Genomic DNA, 20,432 nt, shown 5'->3' with positions numbered 1-20,432 from the left:
AATCAAGGGTTTCAAATACACGTTTAATGGATTACCATTCTATAGTAAAAAAAAAAAAAAAAAAAAATTCAGCAGAGACTTTGGTTACTAATATAATGTTTTATGAGTGTTAAAGTGAATATACTGTAAAATGAATACTGACCAGTAAACAAATGCTAAAGTTGGAATCTTTATTTGGCCATCTTTTTTTTTTTTTTTTTTTTACATACAGTTCATTTTATATTTTATATACAAATATATTCAGTTTAGTCAAGACCTAGTGCATGAATGCTTCACGGTGAAAACGATGTCACTAGTGTGGCCTTGGCACGTGTCCTTTTCTCCCGTCTATCATTCAGTTGTTGTTGCCCTCCTACTGATCAGGTGAGAACCATGTTCCATGACATCGCCTCATCTGCGCCAATACTGTGGAGATTAAATATAAAACATTAGTAAAGGTCCAATACGTCAGCTATGTCAATTACATGGGGCCGCTATTTAGCCATTTATCAGGATCTGTCAATAATCATAGCGGATTAACAAAAGTGGGAACTCTATTATAGCTGAAATACAGTGCAAGACTTAAAATATGCACAGATTTTGAAACACCACTAAACATCATAAATTTTTAAAGAGAAAAAAATGGGCATCATAGACAACATGAATGAGGATCACCCACTAAGTTTCAAGTTGTGCGGTTACACTTTATTTTGATTGTCCACTTTAGACATTCTACTAACTTGAAGTAACTTTGTAACTCGTGTCAACTAGCTCATGTCAAGTAAATTCTCAAAATATCAAACATTTGATCTCCTCTGGATGGAATCAAAGACTGAAGCTAAAAAAATTGTCTGGGCTACACTGTGATTTTGAGTGAAATCTTTCAACCCTGACTGGCCAAAATCTGGAGACTGGCCCTGAACTTTGGCAACAAGAGTCAATTCATCCAGACAGCAAATCAGGGGAAAACATCTGTGCAAAGTTGTGTAGTGTTTTCCAGAATTTAGCGTCATGGGCCAACAAAGGAACAAGCTTGTTTTGAGCAACATCATAAATAGGCCTTGTCTTTAATAGTTTCCATGCTGACTTTGCAAAGGGGAAAAGAGTATTGGGTTAAAGTATGAGGAAAGATACACACCTGTGCAAATTTGTGTATCTGTTCAACCACTGCTGCAAACAAAGCCCCTACACTCTCATCAATCAGACTCTGCATATAATGCACTGCTTCCTCATCTGAGAGGTCCAATCGAAACTTGTCCTGAACCTGCAGTGGGCAGGCAAAGAATGAACAGGTTAAAATTTTATTGCTCCTTTTATTCTCTTGATTCTCTTGATAGATTTTGGGGCCAAACATTTAGGACCACACAAACCTTTTTCACAGTTTTGTCAGGCTCCAGTGCAATGTCGGGAATGTTCGCATCCACCATCAGAGAGAACAAATTCAGAATGAGATTGGAGTATCTGCATGAGACAACCAAAACAACAAAAAAGGTTATGATTTCAAAGACATACAACATAAAGCAAGTAGGTCTTCTTTAACTCACCTGCGTAGGTGCAGGAAGGCAGTGTAGCACTGTTTCCTGAACTCCTGGTATTGTTCGCTCTGCATGCCCCCCATTCCTTCCACCATCTCCTTGCTCAGCTTCATAGGGGGTGGCAGGGGTTTAGGGTCCCGACCCAAAATATAGCCAAAATCGATATGAAACAGCTTCCCTGCAAGCCAGAGACACAGATCAGCACGCCCAATCTATTTTATCAGTGCATAAAGTCATTGAAAGCTGTGGTGGGTTTATTGAGTGTACCAGTCTTTGTGAGAAGCAAGTTGTCTAGATGTCTGTCTCCAACCCCTAGAATGTAGGTGATGACACAATAGCCCGCTGAAAAGTATATCATGATTTAGTACACGCGAATAATGATTTATAAAGAAGTAAATAATTAATGAAGTGAAGCTCACCACAGCTTTTAACGTATGTGTCCATGACTTCAGAGCTGATGCCATATGGCCCCTTATCATTCGGAGCGTGCTTTCGGAAGAAACTCTGCATGGAGATATAATTAATCAAGAGAAATGAAAAAAAAAGATATGAGAGCTTTTTCTCTTTAAATGAACACAGAAAGATGCGTTTAATACATCCACTATTTGGTATGTGGATACCTTGCACCTACAATTCTATTATACAAATGCAAGTAATAAAATATTACTTTTATTTTAAAATATTAGAATTACAACAGTCTTTTTTTCTCCCTATTGCGATGTACACTACCGGTCAAAAGTTTTAAATCATTTAATGTTTTTATAAGAACTCTCTTCTGCTCACCAAAGCTGCATTTTTTTAAACAAAAAAACAAAACAACAGTAATATTGTGAAATATAATGACAATTTAAAATGATTATTTTCTATTTTAATATATATTAAAATGTCATTTATTCCTCTGAAAAAAGCTGAATTTTCAGCATCATTACTCAAATCTTCAGTGTCACATGATCCTTCAGAAATCACGTGATGATTTTCAATATGATTTTATGCTCAAAAAACATTCATTATTACTTTCAATGTTGAAAACAGTTGTGCACTTTTTTTTTCAAAAATTCTTTGATGAATAGAAAGTTCAAAGAACAGCATTTATTCAAAATAGAATCTTTTCTAACATTATAAATGTCTTTACTGTAACTTTTGATCAATGTGACTCATCCTTGATGAATAGAAGTATTGATTTCTTATTTTTCCCCCAAAAAATTAAATAAAAATTCTTATTTGACCCCAAACTTTTTAAAGGGTGTTTAATGTTGTTTAAAGGGTGTTTAGTGTTTAATGTTACAAAAACTTTCCATTTCAGATAAAAGCTGTTCTTTTGAACTTTCTATTCATCAAAGAATCCTGAAATAAAAATGTAAAAAACAGTTTTCAACATTGATAATAATCATACATGTTTCTTGAGCAGCAAATCATCCTATTAGCCTGATTTCTGAAGGATCATGTGACACTGAAGACTGGAGTGATGATGATGAAAATTCAGCTTTGATCACAGGAATAAATTACACTTTACTGTATATTCACAAAGAAAACAGACGTTTTAAATTGTAATAATATTTCGCAATAATAATGTTTTTTGTTTGTTTGTTTTTTTTAATCATATAAATGCAGCCTTGGGGAGCAGAAAAGACTTCTTTTAAAAACATTAAAAATCTTACCAATCTAAAACTTTTGACCTGTAGTGTATATCCAAGTGAAATGGGTGTCCAATCCTATTCATGGTGGGCCACGTTCCTGCAGATCTGGAGGTATCAAGCGACCCTGAAGACCTGGATTAACTGGTTAGTGTTGGAGCAGAACTTTGCAGGATGGTGGCCCTCCAGAAGCAGAACTGCAGAACTTTATTGTATTGCATTACCTGAATGTTGCCTTCAGTCGCCAAAACTTCAGCCACAGGCACTGATTGCATAAACTGCATAAAACCTGCAGACAAATCAAATGCATCCAGTGTAATGAAACTCCCACACGTGCATTGACGGGCTCAATGGGTGAAGCAGTACTGACCATGTTTGGTGCTGGTCGCCAGGACTTTGTATGGAGTCAACTTCAGGTCCAAATTCTCTTTCCTCAGCAACTGTTGAAGATAAGAAAGCTAATGATCAGCTATGTAAGAAGACGTAACTGAATACTGATATAAACTATGTGTCCTGTTGGTACTGTGTGAGGCTTTTAATGAGCTCTTTGGACCTTATCCATGAGTGAAATAATCTGCAGGATGAGCTGGTCCTGTCTCAGGTCATCTCCATGTTTAAAGATGACTGGATATTGCTCCCCATCCTCTGTCTTAAAGATGAGCTTTGCTGGCATCAGAGCACTCTGAAAGAGACACAAACTGCAGTGTCAGGGGTGGATGGATGCATGCGAGACTCGGTGTAATGGATATAAATGATGCACAATACCTTAAATAGTGTTGCAGTCTCAGGTATGATGCCTTTGATGCGGATTTGGGGTTCCAGAGGGAGAGGGATGGGCTCGATCTCTGACAGATTCACCTTCTCGTTATCAGCCAACAGGCTCTGTAACCGCTCCGTCTGTCAGTGACAGAAAAAAATGAAATGTAACAAAAAACTTTACAAAAGATTCCTCGTGATCTACAGCAGATGTTCCGTACCTTTTTCTTGCGGTTTCCGCTCTCTCTCTGAACAGCTTTCATGAGTTGCACTAGTCTGTCTACAAATGTCTGCTGGGAGGCCAGAAGGGAGCGCATCACTCTAACACTCTTATCACCCTGGAAATACCAACACAAACATCACATATTATTTTCAATATCCTCTATTTCAACACTTCACATCTATTTACTTCTATCAACCAATCATATGTATAAGAGGCATGAATTTGCAAAATAATCAGACAAAATCACTTTCAAATTCCAATCTTAACTAGATATCTCCTGACTGGTTGTGATTGTGTAGACGGACAAATTTCTCGATGCTGAAAATTTGAGCATCATGTCTGGTTAGGTACAGCAGTGTTCAAAAGTTGTTTTAATTTTAGCAACTTTTATTTAGTAAGGATGCATTTAATTGATCAAAAGTGACAGAAAAAGACATTTATAACGTTACAAAAGATATTCCAAACAAAGGGTGTTCTGTTCAATCAAAGACTTTAATATTGATGATAATAAGAATGTTTCTTGAGCACTAAATCAGCATATTAGAATGATTTCTGAAGGCTCATGTGACACTGAAGAGTGGAGTAATGATGCTGAAAATTCAACTTTGCCATCAGAGGAATAAATTACATTTAAAAAAAAATAATTTAAGAATAAATTGTAAAATATAATAATATTTTAAAAAAGCAAATATATTTAAATCGTAATACTATTTTACAATTTTACTTATTTTTTGATCAAATAATTACAGCATAAGAGACGTCTTACAAAAATATTAGAAAGTCTTACTGACTCCAAACTTTTGAACAGTATTGTATATTATCAAATTAGTTTGTCAGTCATGTGGGTTCAGAATGTGAAGGTACCTTGAGCAGAGCCTGACTGAACCGCCTCATTACATTGAGGTACATGTCATGGGTTTTTGGGTCTCTCTGCTGGGTGTCCTGATCCTCACACTCCACTATTACATACCTGCATCAGAAGACAATTTAAGACAACATTTTCTTTTAGTTTTAAATCTTACATATGGAGTCGGTGAAAATTGTTATAATCATGCAAGAACTGCAAAACCCCTTGATTAATGAACTCACCAGTATAGATAGTTTGCCAGAGTGGAGTTTTTGCAGGCACGTGAAATAAGGAAAGTGCACAGATCTTGCTGTGGAACACAGGTCATACACACCGTTACATAATCTCCACATCCCCTCCACAGATTTTTTTCATCTGCAAACTTTTTATTTTACACTTACCTCGAGATTTTCACCATCTGCTCCCTCTTTGCCTTTCTGTCCACTGGGCATCACAGGGATAGTTGATGCCATCTGGGAACTGAAAAATAAATCAGTGAGTGAAACCCTCACGTTTTTTGTTTTTCAATTTTTGATTGTTTATAATTCCAACAGTACATATATTCTAAGCATCTCTGGAAATCGTGCATGCATAGATGTTGAAAGATGCTGTGATTCTATGAAAAGTGATGTCTAAATTTCCCATTTCCCATTGTGAGGATTAAGCTGACCTTTCCAGATCTCCTATTGTTGAGCTCTCTGCCAGGACCCCCTGACTTTCTCTCTTACTGGCAGGCTCCAAACCACCCTGAATATCAATGAAGTTCTCATATTTCAATGCCTGTACCAGCTGGAGCAAGTACATTAGCAGATCCTATAGGGAATTACAAAGAGAGATGAGGTGTGTGTGTGTATGGTATGGTTATTGTATGCATCACAATTAATTCTCTAAAGAGTCAGAAAAATAAGCAGAATTAAATGTTTATCAGCACAAGGATTTTGTCCCAAAAGATTTCCATTAGTAATGGTGTGCATATTTAAGGATAGTTAAGACTGCATTAGAAAGTATAAAATCATCTGATGCACAAAGACATATACTACTGACACATATGCTCTAGATAGAAGACATACATAAAGACACAGAAACACATATACTGTAGATTTTACCTCATCGTCAGCCTGCTGCAGCCTCGCGACAGCGTAGCGTCTGACTGTGGGGTTGGTAAACTGAGAGGACAGCAGCTCCAGGGAATCCTCCACATCCATCGGCCGCCATTTTCCCAGCAGCTCCAGGGCCTGTTTTGCCTCCTGGGGCAGATCCCAGTTCACGCACTTCAGGAACTTAGTCAAAGCCTAAAAACAGAGCCACAATTAGATCCTGCCTTGGACACAGAGTAAAACTGAGACACCACCCTACTAACAATGGGGAAACACTAGTAAACATGAACATAATTTCAAATGTTTGGGGTCGGTAAGATTTATTTAGCAATATTGATTTATTTAGTCTCGTATGGTCACCAAGGCTGCATTTATTTGATTAAAAGAAAACAGCAATATTGTGAAACAACTGTTTTCTATTTTAGATATTTTAAAATATAATTTATTCCTGTGATGGCAAAATATATTTTAAGGAACAAGACATTTCAAAAGAAAAGCATATTTTTGAAATAGAAAATGATGTGTAACATTATAAATGTCTTTACTGTCACTTTTGCTGAATAAAAGCCTTCATTTCTTTCTTGCCGACCCCAAAACTTTTAAATGGTTAGTGTGTACGGTACATGTGCTCACTCACCTTTTCTTGTGTGGTGAGGTAGTATCTAAACTTCCACACAAGGTCCTGTTCCTCAGAGCTTAGCTGTTTAGTGGGTGGGTAGCTCACAATGATCTATGACAGATAAATATATACATGTTAAAAACACAACTGCAGAGAAGTCTTGTGGACTTCTTTTTCTCTTCACCACTAACATTGAGTTGATCACGTGTGGCTGCGTTAGGTTTGAGATCGTGGTCAGACGGTCCGCTGCGCAAACTACGAGCCAGTTTATGATGCTTACTCTCCACAAGGTTCTCCTGCAACAGAACACAAGCACCAGTAAAGTACCAACTTTGTCATTTTACAATTACATGAAATGTGTTTTTTACATTATCAGGTGCCAAAGTATACACCACCATTTGAGTGCAAGGCCCGGTTTACACCTGGTATTAAGAACCCAAGTGGACGATGCTAAATACAGGTGTAAATGGCGTCTAAACCTTTTAGAGTTTGTCCACATTCAACCGATTCCAGAGGTAGTCAAAACTCATTCGACCAGTTTGCTTTTGTATTGTACATGTTCATATGATCGAACAGCCACAAAAGACCGCCTTCTGTCCGCCTACTGATCTAATGCAAAAACATTATGGGAAGTGTGATATCCAGAAAGGATTTAAACTTTGATGGCCGAAGACCCAAGTTTGGTTTGAAGATGAAAACCAAACTCTCTCACCATTCCTGATTTCTAACACACACTCACCCACCTCACCCTCGAAGAAATCAGGACAGAAGTAATTTAAGGTGGACAAAAGAGATTAAAACACCAGGTGTAAACGGGAATGTGTCTCCCTGATCTACTTGCGATCCGATCGACCGAAACGCATCTTAATACCAGGTGTAAACGGGGCATAGGACAGACATTTATCACAGATTCTCAAATCAACGAACCCAAATTAACTGACTTTTTTGTTTTTGTTTCCACTCACCATACACATCTGAGGGTCTGGGACTTTCACAATATCTGAACTGGTTGGCAAAGGGGAGGAATCATCAGCATCCTGAAAAGAGAGTCACTTAAATTTACCTGGTCTTTTAAATACACTCCTTTTAAAATTTTTGATGAATCACTGATTTAAAGTCAAAATAAAAAGGCATTCACAACCCATTTTACTTCAAAAAGTAAAAATGTATTTTTCTAAACCTGTAAGTTGGGGCTTGTTTTTACCCATCTAAAAATGATAAGATTGTTAAAGTATTTATTTCTCACTGCTACTTTGCAGTTAGAATTGTGTCGCACTGCTTCCCACCTAAAAATGTTTGTTTTTTTGACACGAATAGCCATTAAGTTCACCCTCAACAAGCTATTCTTTTCAAACTAAATGTTAATACATATTACATTTAACCACATTAAATAACTCTATTAGCAATTGGTAAGATTTTTGAAAAACTGCTTTCCCAACAACAAGCATATGCTAAAGATAGTTATTGGATATTAGTTCACAACCTAGTCACATACAGTACATTTTGATGAATCATGCTTTAACAGGGACAATAAAAAGGGTTATTTTGAATCAATGTTGACTTTATAGCAAAATATGTAGTTAAAAATGGATGTACCTTTTCGTAATAGACAATGCTGTATTCTCGTTCGCCACTTTTGACACGGGAGAATTCCACCATAAGGTACATGAAATTAGAGCTACGTTTCTCACTCTGTAGAGAGAAAAAAAACTTTATGAATCATCTTAATTAGATTAGATATACTTGTGTTTTTTAGTTTGGGCCCACAAAAAGGTTACAAAAATTATAGTGATGTCGTATCATGATGTACCGTTTACCCCAAACCCACTCACCTCATTGATCATCTCAATCTCTCTGAAGGTCAAGCGATCCAGCCAGTCTACTTTAACCATGTGACCCTGACGATGAGCTTTTGTTAGCTGGGAGAGACAGAGAGAGAGAAAGGCAAAGAAAGAGAGAGAAAAACTTAAAGAAAAAGACACGTTTCGAAGACCAGACCAACACTAATACCTTGTGCGCACAATCCTTTAGCCAATCATATGACAGTGGCGTGTCAGCCAGCAAGAGCCTCAAACACAAAAACGCCCATTAGCAAGACATTCAGTTGGTGCCAGTACAAAGTAGTAGCACACTAAGATGACTCAGCCCTTTCTAAACAAACAGTTAGTAATAATTAGTACCATAACACATCTCATCCAAAGGCCACCAAGAGTCTAAGAGGACTTTGTTGAACCAGCAATACTTCTGTTTTAGTGGCTATACATAATATCCATAACATTTCAAGGAATGTTCCCAGTTCCAAACAAGTTAAGCTTTGTCAACTGCATCCACAACAAATCATTATTACCCAGCACAACTATCTTTATATTTATCTTCTAAACTGTCCGTTTGATGTAGAACTATTTTTCTGTAGATGAACGTCTGGTTATAAATTACAGACACAATTGTTATGAACAGAGGTTCAGGCAAGCTTACCAGCTTTGACATGGCCATAACATGAGTTGAAACATTTAGTTGAAAGATGTTGTTAAAAGGGCTCAAGTTGTATCTGACCAGCCAGATTTTTTAAAATTAATTTATAGTAGAGCTGCACAATTCTGATTTAAGAATCAATTTTTTTTTTGTTTCACGATTCTGCATAGACCACTAAACAAAATAACATGCAATTTACTGGTTCTGATAAAATGTTAAATGCTGCAAATTATATAAATTATAAATCAATTTTAAAATATTGAATTAATTTTAATTCATTTAAAAAAAATTGTTTTGTTTGAATTAATTAATGATTGACTCAACGACTCACTCAATTTTCGCCACCTACTGGTGTAATGATGTAATTGATCACTACTGTAGACATCAGTGTTTATATCTTTTACGTTATTTTGAATTATTGTAACACTGAAATAAAGATAGTGTATGGTTGAAAGTTTGAGGAGCTGTTTCATATCTATACATGACAACTGCTGTCTCTGGGGCAGTGGCAGCACCAACACATATGTTTGCTGTGATCGTCCTTGTCAAATGTTTAATAGACATAGCCGAATCCTTGTCATTAAGAAAAACAATTGCATGGGAAATTTATAGTGTCTTATAAAACGGTTAGTTCCAATCCTTGATTCTGATTGGTCAATAGCTGTGCTTTATTCATAATAAAACACGCCAATGACCGCTTCACCCAACGGTTCTATTTATCACTGCGCAACAATGCAGTCCCTATGCTGTTTTTATTTGAGCTTTCATGTATATTACACATCGGAACGTTGTTGCTGTTTACGGTCAGGGACTATTTTTTTTTCTAGCGGAAGGAGTGATTTTACTTCATTAAAGTTGCACTAATACATATTTTTTTACTTTAACATTTTTATTGTGTGGTAACCATTTTATAAAAGCAATAAGGTACTCGTGCCTAACAACGCCCTTCGGCCATTACTTATTTATGATACAGCACAGCCTCTGGTACCTTATTGCTTCCATAAAAAGTGTTTCTCAATTCCCCTAAACACTTGGTGTGCTTTATTACAGCTTTTTCTGCTTTACATAAATTCTCAAAAACAAAAAAGAATATAAATTGTTAAATAAAAAAAAATTGGTGAGGGCAAGCAATGTCCAAAATGTCAGTGCTTGAAAGTCCAAAACACACAGAAAATTATATACTTATCCTATTTGTGAAAATGTGGGTCAAATTAAACAAGCTAAGTATGGAACCCATCCTATATCTTGCCCAAAAACTATGAGACAAGCACACACTCCTACACATACATACACACAGATACATACATTCAGCATTCCTGTCCCGTTTTCTCTCATACTCACGTCACTAAGTATCTCCAGGTCTGGGCCCTGGAACAGAGGGCAGTTAAAACATGTCCTTTTAGAGAACACACACACACACACACACACACACACAAATCACACTCCCAAACACTCTCAATTCTCATTCTTTCCACAAATTGGGTAATCTATAAACACAAACAGCACATCCATCTATCCCACCCTCCCACCCACTTTTCATTTAAAATATCCCTCATGTCCAGTAACTGTCCACAGGCATATTTCTCGCCTTTCTGTCTCAGTTATCCACTCCCTAATCCCTCAACTGACCTTGGCTAGGCGGCCCATCTGGTCCTCTGAGAGAGTGCTGCTGGTCCTTCCTGGTGTACTAGTGGGCTCACTGCCATCACCCTCCACGCCCGGCCACACCTTCAGATCATGCATGCCCTGCCGGAACATTCTGGTAGATAGAGGAAGAAGAGAGATGAAGAAGGATAAGCGATTCCCCTCATTAGATGTAAAAGAGGGGTAGTGTGCAAACTTTCGTTGAAAAATGTCAACAACAAAAAAACATCAAACAAAAAGTTTGTCTCCCTAACAATCTCTTCCATAAATGATTAATAACACCGCACTCACTATATTAACATGCACAGATTTGTATTAATTCGAATTCATTCGATATAATCACAGATTCTGAATATGCTGGTTATATGTAATTTCAATTCTGGATTACAATGAATTTATCATGCGAGTAAAGATATGAATTATATGTATTCTGAACTTTCTGTGCATTCAAAGATAAGAATCTGGTGTCAGTGTTACCATAATTGCGAGAGTCCTGTTTCTTGTTAGATTCCTGTAAAAAGTGACTGAGTCAGCTACCTAAAGAATTTATCTGAATCAGCATGGCATCCTCGTGCATAATTGGTAAATGCCTCCTTTTAATTTTGCACAAATATATCATGTCCAACTGTCCTTCAAAACTTTCACATGTTCAGAATCGTTCAAAGGTGTTTGTGTGTGTGTTTGAAAGAAGTCTCTATTGCCCACCAAGACTACAATTATTTGCTGTAATAAAAAAATATATATTTTAAAATGTAATTTATTAATGTGCTGAGTTTTCAGCAGCCATGTGGAAACCATGATATTTTTTTCCTTTTTTTAATTATTTGATGAATAGAAAGTTCAAAAGAACAGCATTTATTTGATATATAATTAATTTGTAAAATTATAATCCTGTTAACTGTCACTTTTGAACAATTTAATGCAGCCTTGCTGAAAAAGAGGTTAAAAAATTATATTGTCCCCAAACATTTGAACAGTGAGAAATATTTGAAACTATTATTTGTTTCAAATACAAATATTTGATTGTGAAAGTAGATATAATTAAAGGTTTTCAAAACAATTATTATTAAAAGTATCTTTTAACCATAGATACATTTCTTTCAAAAAGAGCTCAATCACATGACATTTTCAGTAGTTTACATGAAGGCTAATGAGGTACACACATAATTTCTGATAAAACAGTAGACCTTTACCCATATTTCCCAAACAGGGTGACTGTAGTGCCCCCAACAGGTGTGGCACGGCCGGGTCCATACACATCCCAAACAGTTAGAGTCACCTGGGCACTCTGAGGCAGGTCAGGGTACTTCACTGGCAATCTAAGCCACTCATTCCAGCTACGAAGAAGAAAATGTGGCAAAATGCTCAGTACAGTCAACAAACAAGATCTGAAGGTATTAATGTTTTTTCTAAATTAAGAAAATTAATTACACTTGTCATGTATCTGTGTAAATATGTGAGAAGATGATAAAGGTACCAAAATATATAGGCTATATATCTCTGCGACACATATCTGACATATTTTGTTTGGTTTCCTGCTCTGACTCATTACTGGGTCACACTTGCATAAAGTGAGCCACAGTGTGAGATACGGAGATTAACTGTTGGTAAATGTACTCACTTCCAGCGAGTGCTGAAAGCCTTGTAAGACGTCCGTACTGGCAGAGCGAGTGGCTTGCCCTCAGCAAACACCTGACAGGTGACGTACAGGTCGGAGCAGCTCTCCTGATAGAGTCCCGAGAATCGTAGCATGGGGTCCTCGAGCAGAGATTTATAGCTCTTCTGCTCTCTCTTGCCCTCTAGACTGCCTCTGCAAAAGCAAACACAAACGAAAGGCTATTTCTGCTCAGTCAGCACACAACGTCAAGATATTTGGGGTCTAAATTTCAGCTATTTGACCAATCATTTCCGTGACCTTTCCACCTCATATTATATTCACACTGACGCTAGTCGTTAGTCATTAGTACTGTCAAAACACACACACACGCATGTGTGTGTGTGTGTGTGTGTGTGTGTGTATATATATATATATATATATAAAGGTATAGTTTACCTAAAAATTATAATTCTTTTATTACTAACTCACATTCAAAAAAAAAAAACAAATGAAGATGAAATGAAAATAAAAGAAGAACAAACACTAATACAGGTTTGAAACTTTGCAATGAGGCAAAATGTTCATTTTTGGGTGAACTATCCCTTAAAATTATAGTTTCTGGTGCTTCACATGGTGACAGCTCTTCTGTCACCATGTGAAGTTCATGCAGTTTGGCTTCACTGTCTTATGATGAGGTCTTGGGTAAAAGTTTGCTCACTAACACCCTGGGATTTTTTCTGTCCTTCTAACGTAATGCAACACACACACACACACACACAGAGAGAAATTAAACTGACTCCGTTATGCGCGCGTGTGCAGCCGGACAAAAACAAGGGGTCATTTATGATCCACATGTGGACAGAGACTCGTTAAGATCGAGGGCAAAAGGAGAATGATATCAATAGACAGATGACAGCCCTAAAACACAACAGCTCTCGCTGGACTCGTGTTAACACTTTATTCTTCTGACTCATTGTGTTGCCATGCTAGCTTTGGTAAACATCACAAAAACAACGATTTGATATAACGGAGGGAAGAGTCTTCCTTTCTACGTTTAAAATATAAAAGCACTAAGTCCTCTACATATGGAGATTTAGTGATTTTATCTTTGACAACGTATACATTATAATTAAAACCATATTAATAAATTACATAACTTAGATGCATAATACGAGCGATGTTTCAATGAGCAATAATGATGAGCTGGTACTCGACATTCTGCAATCAAGACAATGACTAAGGTCCATAAACATACTCACATTTTCAGTTGGACGTTTATGTCCAAATCGCAGCTATACACATAGTTAAACTTGTCTGTGTCCATCTTCAGTGATCGACGAAGTGTTATGCAAAACCGTAGTGAACAAAACGAAACGCATAAAGATTTGTCAGGCGATGGAAGATCAACTGCAGGGCCTATAAACACCCTGCACTGGATCTAAGTTAACTACAGGAGTTTTTGCTTTTCGTAACAGTTTATACTCTTGATATAACTTCGCCTAAATAATGACAACCAATATGGCTGTCAAAAAAATACTAGCAGTCTTAATTTAAGACAATAATAAAGTTATAATGAACATCTGACAGGGCTTCATCGCGTCCGCTTTTAGAAAGGAAAACATTAGAATCAGGCACAAATAATCGATGTCAAGTTGCTCGATGGCCGCAGCGGCTTGTTTGCACTGAGCGGATCAGAAATAGCTTGTTTGGTCTGGTGAATCTTTGTGACTTCCTGTTTTGTTGAAGAACGGATAGTAAAAGAGGACAATTTTTGTAAGGCGTTTAAAAGTCCTCTTGAATTGCATATTAATTATTGTACAATGAGAATAGATCATAGAAATATCTATTTTACTCATTTGATTTTATTTCATTTGTTTAAATATGTTTAATTAATTTAATTATGTACTACATTTTCTGAATCCCTTTGAAGAGAATACATTCATTATGTCATGTGATTTTTAGGTGCTGTAGTAAACAATTGTGGTTTATCTTTTTAATCTGTTTTATCAACGGATAATAAGGGTCTCAGATAACTGGACAGTCCCCCCTCTTAGTAGGTGACTGCTTTCTGTAGCCAAATGCTGTGAAAAAGAACTAATGAATAATGCTTATTTCTGTAGTCAAGTTCAATAGGCCATGGGAAAGTCTATAAAGGGAGTCAAATAAAATGTTAACAATTAAAAATTGTATGCATAAAGCATCATATTTTGGAACATTGATAAAGGTCAAGGAGGATAAAAATGAAACAGAAGCATACATTTATGGTAAAAGAAAGTAGGAGGTCTTGAGATAATCTGTTTATTTGTTTATACAATCAATTCTGAAAGTCTTTGTACTATGATACATTAATATGCACAATAAGAAGTAGTGTATCTGATCAATAAACTTTCAAGGTGGTGTGAAGCATACCACTTTGTGCATGTCTCATTCTTCCCACGTCTTCTTGTATGGATCTAAAGCAGAAAAAGGAACAACAAAGCCAAGTTTGTAGGAAGATATTAATGAATACATTTTCTTACAATATATATTAAGAGATTTCCAAAACAAGAAATTGTTTATAACACTCAACTCATTAAATGATTATTTAACAAGCTCAGATCTGCTGTGAAACCAGTTGGTTATGGCTTTCGTCAGCAATTCTGCACAGGTGGACAAGTCATTTGCATTTGCTATCTGTCTTTTGGGTGCATGAACATAATGCTCCAAGTATGTTCTCCAATGCAATTAACATTTTATTGGTGCGTTTGTGTAAATACGCACCAAAATAAGTTGTACTTCCTAAAATTCTCATCTCTCTTCACATAAAGTGTTTCTTGCCATCATTTGCAAGGGCAGAAAAAGAACCAAGCCAATAAAATGATTGAAAAAACAAGCTGTTCTTGCTTTTAATTTACATTCGTTGGCAGTTTGGCATCCAATCACTTGCATCTAAATTTTAGTGCAACCTCGGGTCCCCCTGCACATTAGTGTGTGGTTATGTAATAAATGGTGATGAGTCAGACTGCACAACAGAACAGGGCCGCAGTCCATTACATCCTCCGCTCGGGACTCAAGAGCTGTTAAAGAGGATAAGGCTCATTGCCACCCCTCATGTGTTCCGAACACTCACAGAGGGGACTCTGCTTCCTTGCTCCCAAGTTTAAGGCCACATTCCTTTGAGCTGAAACCAAAGGACAGATGCACTCTTGAAATGATGAAGGTTTCCACTGGCTAACAGGTCTGAAGTTTTGTTTTCAGCAATTAATAATTGCTCATATGATGGATTGAGTATTTGTAGGTCTGATCAAGCTGAATTATGTGCAATGCATCTTTATTTATTTTTTTATAAAATTGGTTGTCAGATTTTATTCATTGTAAACTAATAACTAAACTAACTAAAAACTTCAACAACAGGTGTTGTTTTAAATGTGTTGGTAACTGTGATTGAACATTCAGTTCCTTTGTAAAATGTAGTGGTTTATGTACTAGCTACATAAGACATAAGTTGCGAAACAGTGGGATAGGTTACCCAGGGTTTGATTTAAATGATTTAACATAAATCAGGAAACGTGCTTCCTAAAACACTTAATGTTGAAGTGTACCTGTTGAAAATGCTAATTCATACTAGCACTTTAGTTACTTCTTCCATTTAACAACAATTAGCAACCAAAGATTAATTGGCAACCACAAAATAAGAACTTCTGCCCAATGGCCTTCTAGTAAATACTAAACCAGTTCTAACGATCAACCAGAGGTAAACAAGGTCAGAATGCACAGCCAGAGGAGAGACTGAGTCACTTTATCCAAACTGAGGTGTAGTCAGAGCCATAGAGCAGTAATACAACATGCAGTACACCGGGAGGAGCTTTCAACACCTTTCAGACTACTGTGGGGTGACACAGGCGTGAATGCTACAAACAGACTTTGTGGTACCCAAGGGCCTCCTTGGAAAACGCCTGTTTCTTCTATCGCAAATGTTTCCATCTTGATAGCAAAGATGACGAGAGATGAGCTAATGTGCGAACTAGTATGTAATGTTTGGTTCTGGCTCAAAGAGCGTTACCTTCTCGGCATCCGCTCAAAGCCCAATCCCTCACGCTCGACACCTAGAAATCCTTCCTCAATAACAAAAACGCATTTCAGAAATATATTACATCTTCCCTGGTCATAAACACACACCTGCAGCAATTGCGCAATAAACGTCCAATCCTGCCTTTATGAGCTTCCTCCTGCTTATGAACATCTTCAGCTGGACCAGGCCCATGTGAGGTCATCACAGCCATGACATCATCAGCATAAGCTCGGTCCAAAGAAGCAGACGAAGGTCAAGGCAACCTGAGGACCACAGTTACGATAAATGCCTGTTTGTGTTTTGATCTTCTTGGTGTTGCTGAGAATCACCATTTGACCATCCACAGCTTTGTTCAAGAATGTGTGAGATAATATTGACGGTTACTTTATCATTTATGGCCTACTACCAGTCAAAACTTTGGAATAATTAAGACTTTTGTAGTATTCTTGAAAAAGTCTTTCATGCTCAAGGCTGCATTTATTTGACCAAAAATAGCCTACAGTAAATAAAAAAAAAACAGTAATATTGTGAAGTTTTCTATTTTTAATAGATTTCAAAAGTAATTTATTAAGCTGAATTTTCAGTATCATTACTCCAGTCTTCAGTGTCGCATGATCCTTCAGAAATCATTTGGATATGTTGATTTGCTAATAATAAGAAACATTGCTTATTAATATCAATGTTGAAAACAGTTTTTGTTGCCTAATCATTTTGTGGACACTATGATACTTTACCATTTAAAAAAATGGGGCAAATAAAATCAAAGAACACTGAAAAAAAAAATCACGGTTTCCAGACAATTATTAGTCTGAAAAAACATTTCAAACATCATAATGCTACTAATAATAAGAAACAGTGTTTAAGCACCAGTATTAACCAATCATAATTGAGCACCAAATCAGCATATCAGAATGAGTAATGAAAATTCAGCTTTGCCATCACAAGAATAAATTACATTTTGAAATATATTAACATAGAAAACAGTTATTTTAGATTATGATATTTCACAATATTTGTGTTTTATCAAATAAATGCAGCCTTGCTATAAAATACTTAAAAATATCAAAACATCTTTATTATTAGTGTACAACCACCAAAACCCAGATGAACACCTGATTATCTTTAACTGACAGTCTATGTTCTCCATAATCTGTGTCCTGTCTCGCGTCAACTTTTTGCTCTCTCGCTCTCTTCCCCACCTCTCTTAGTCATCCCAGGATGTGTCAGATTTTCTATAGTTTTTCAAGGTCATGCCCAGTGGAGCGGAGAATGGCAATCACTGGAGAGAAAGAACAAGTGGTGCCAAACCACAGCTTTTTCCCTTACACCCCCCTCAAACAGCCCAACTAACCTGCCCCCACCCCAGAGACATACCTCAGGTAGGGGGTAAACCACTCCCCACACCCGTCCCCATGAACGAAAGGGGGTATAAATGAAGGTGCAAAAGACGAGAGAGCAACTCAGAGGGCGATCGAACAACCGAGATGGGTCCCATGGCGAGACACGACACATTGATGTTCTTCATGGCCTGCTTGGTGTGGACGACATGTTCAGCAGCACCAATGCAGTGTCACTTCAACTCTCAAGGTGAGAGCATATGTCCTATCTAATGACAGTTTTTTGGAGTGCACTTGAGGTTCAGGCACTCTCAAGGCTTGAGGAGATTGATATTCCGTGTGTTTGACGTCTCTCTTCACAGCTCTGTGTGAATATGATGGAAAGCAGTACTCTATGGGAGAAAGCTGGATGGAGCAGGGCTGTGTGCAGTGCACCTGCCTGCACCCTGTGGGAGTGGGTTGCTGTGAAACGTAAGAACTGTAACACTTCTATATATAAAGAACCCGATGAATGAGATTGATGCGTTGAGACTAAAAGTACAGTACACCCTTAAAAAATGAAGTTTTTTATTGCCATCAATGGTTCCGTGAAGGACCTTTAACAGTGCCGATCCTGACCTCCCTGGGGCCCTAAGCAAAATTCTGCTAAGGGGCCCTCTACCTGACCCGTCACGCTGTGACGTGAGCTCATTGATATCAAGAATTAACTTTTGTACAAGTGAACATGTAATTCCTGATATCAAAAATAGACATTGGTAGATAAAAATGTAACTAAGGGGCCTTACTAGTAAAAAATAATCAAGAATTCACATTGAAAATAGTAAAAAAAAAATGATATTCTTAATATCAAAAATACATAAACTGTGAATGAATAAAAGCTAAAATGGCTTGCCATGGCATGTTAGTTTTTTTTTTTTATTATGCATGTTGAAGCAATTCTTGATTTATGGTTATTATTTACTGAGGGATGTGCATCCATATTGACCAGTATGTCCAGCTAATCAACATTTTAAATTCAATATAGCCTATATATCAATAGTCAATCAATGACAAATTGTCAATATTGCTTTCCATCTTGCATAAGTAGTGCTGCTGCAGTTGTTTAGAATGTTTAACTACACATTGACTGAGACTAGATAATCAGTGTCTTGTTTTAAAAGTATGTATGTATAATGTGTACTTTGATGAGAGGAGTGCCATCATTTCCCGCCCATATATTGTATAGTATGTCCACATATATTTCTGCTTGAAAAAATGCGCGTTTCATTTCGTGCACGCGCATATGAACACACATGATAGCCTAACACACGCGACGCGGTTATCTTTTCCGAGCTGCAGTAAACAAACACCGTTGCGCAACTTGCACTTTGTTGTTTATCAAAAACAAACGTAATAAATAATTGTATTTTACTCTCACTTTTGTCAGTCAGGCACAAAGAGAAGTGACGCAAGAGATGCACTGCCTGTCTGCCCAGCTAGGTCAGCAAGACCGAAAAAACACAATAGAAATGCACATAAACTTAACTTTACTTTGCTGACTGACATCAAACTTGGAGAGGAGAGAACACAAGTTTACCTAAATGTTGTTCCCGCAATTCACTCTCATGTTTTTTCTTCTTTCTCTTATCGTGTCCAGAGGGATAGTTTCGCTTTATTTTGTCAACATTAATTGACGTGCTATGACACGAGGAGGGGGAGGCGGGGCCTTGAGTAATTTGCGGGGCCCTACGCAGCTTGCGTAGTGAGCGTATAGGGCGGATCGGCTCTGACCTTTAACATGGAACCTTTCAATTGCACAAAAGGGTCCTTAGTGATGAAAGGTTCTTCAGATTATTACAATCTCTTTCACATTTAGAAAAATATGGTTCCTTTAAGAACTGTTCACTGGATGTTGTTTTACGGAACACAAAATGATTCTTCTATGGCAGGGGTTATGTAATATAATATAATTATTGAATTACAGTGTGCATCGGCCTGTGGACTTTCCACCCTATTGTGAAGTTCAAGTTGAATCTCTGACCTGCCAGGTCATGCTGGTTATGACCTCTGATCCTCGTCTGCCCTGCATTCCTGGAGAAGACAACAATGCTGACCCAAGACATGGAGCACTCAACATGAAACTTGAAGGTTAGCATGGAGAAAGCCTGCAAAAATCACAAATCCTCTGCCTGTCAGCTAACATCTGTCTCACTGTTAAGCGAGATGGGAAATTACTCCTATAGCAACTGTATTCTCATAACATAACTATTACCATTTAAGGAAGCAGTTTGACATGTACAGCATGTAAGGGAGGAAAGCGAGTCCTGTATTGGAGTGAGAGATCAGAAGTTATTTTTATTTGTATGTAATGTTGAGCATTTTTGTGCCTTTTCTACCATGTTACTATTATATCACTATAACAGTATTAGCAGTGAATGGCCTGTCATTGTCTTTTACAGTTCTTTCTCTCAATAGCAAAGATGTTTTCAAGCCCTGAGAGCAAAATTAAGTGTATTCCTGATTAAATCATTTCAATAAAACTCTTCATGAGACAAGCAATACTCTGATTTGATAACACATTTTATCCATGTTTCTAATTTTAAGCAGCATAACCATGTATGCACTATTGTAAATAACAGCTTAGTTATACACTGTCCCATAT

General features: G+C 37.1%; 2 protein-coding genes and 1 long non-coding RNA gene across 3 annotated transcripts; 1 reads left to right on the top strand and 2 right to left on the bottom strand.

Annotated features, from left to right (window-relative positions):
• Positions 1 to 156: 156 nt before the first annotated feature.
• On the bottom strand, positions 157 to 16,707 carry pik3c3 (phosphatidylinositol 3-kinase, catalytic subunit type 3). The gene is made up of 25 exons (XM_089129677.1): positions 16,562 to 16,707; positions 12,428 to 12,616; positions 12,000 to 12,143; positions 10,792 to 10,921; positions 8,523 to 8,609; positions 8,287 to 8,382; positions 7,656 to 7,727; positions 6,882 to 6,986; positions 6,709 to 6,801; positions 6,081 to 6,266; positions 5,645 to 5,787; positions 5,376 to 5,454; positions 5,217 to 5,284; positions 4,992 to 5,097; positions 4,126 to 4,242; positions 3,914 to 4,045; positions 3,702 to 3,830; positions 3,519 to 3,588; positions 3,373 to 3,437; positions 1,934 to 2,018; positions 1,782 to 1,856; positions 1,524 to 1,692; positions 1,350 to 1,440; positions 1,118 to 1,243; positions 157 to 405 (listed from the first exon to the last, which is right to left on the bottom strand). Exons 1-25 carry the CDS (start codon positions 16,663 to 16,665, stop codon positions 391 to 393), a joined length of 2,676 nt encoding a protein of 891 aa, XP_088985803.1. The 5' UTR covers positions 16,666 to 16,707; the 3' UTR covers positions 157 to 390.
• LOC148998477 (uncharacterized) lies at positions 15,273 to 16,555 on the bottom strand. Its single transcript, XR_016166930.1, has 2 exons — positions 16,446 to 16,555; positions 15,273 to 15,563 (listed from the first exon to the last, which is right to left on the bottom strand). It is a non-coding gene; the product is annotated as an uncharacterized LOC148998477 (long non-coding RNA).
• msmp1 (microseminoprotein, prostate associated 1) lies at positions 15,547 to 20,414 on the top strand. Its single transcript, XM_089129676.1, has 3 exons — positions 15,547 to 18,041; positions 18,154 to 18,262; positions 19,755 to 20,414. Exons 1-3 carry the CDS (start codon positions 17,939 to 17,941, stop codon positions 19,921 to 19,923), a joined length of 381 nt encoding a protein of 126 aa, XP_088985802.1. The 5' UTR covers positions 15,547 to 17,938; the 3' UTR covers positions 19,924 to 20,414.
• Positions 20,415 to 20,432: the final 18 nt, after the last annotated feature.

This window comes from Pimephales promelas, chromosome 1, assembly GCF_988280905.1.
Source record: "Pimephales promelas chromosome 1, fPimPro1.hap1.1, whole genome shotgun sequence".
NCBI lineage: Eukaryota > Metazoa > Chordata > Actinopteri > Cypriniformes > Leuciscidae > Pimephales > Pimephales promelas.
The sequence above is the reverse complement of the archived record's forward strand: the minus strand, read 5'-3'. Positions and strand labels throughout refer to the sequence as shown.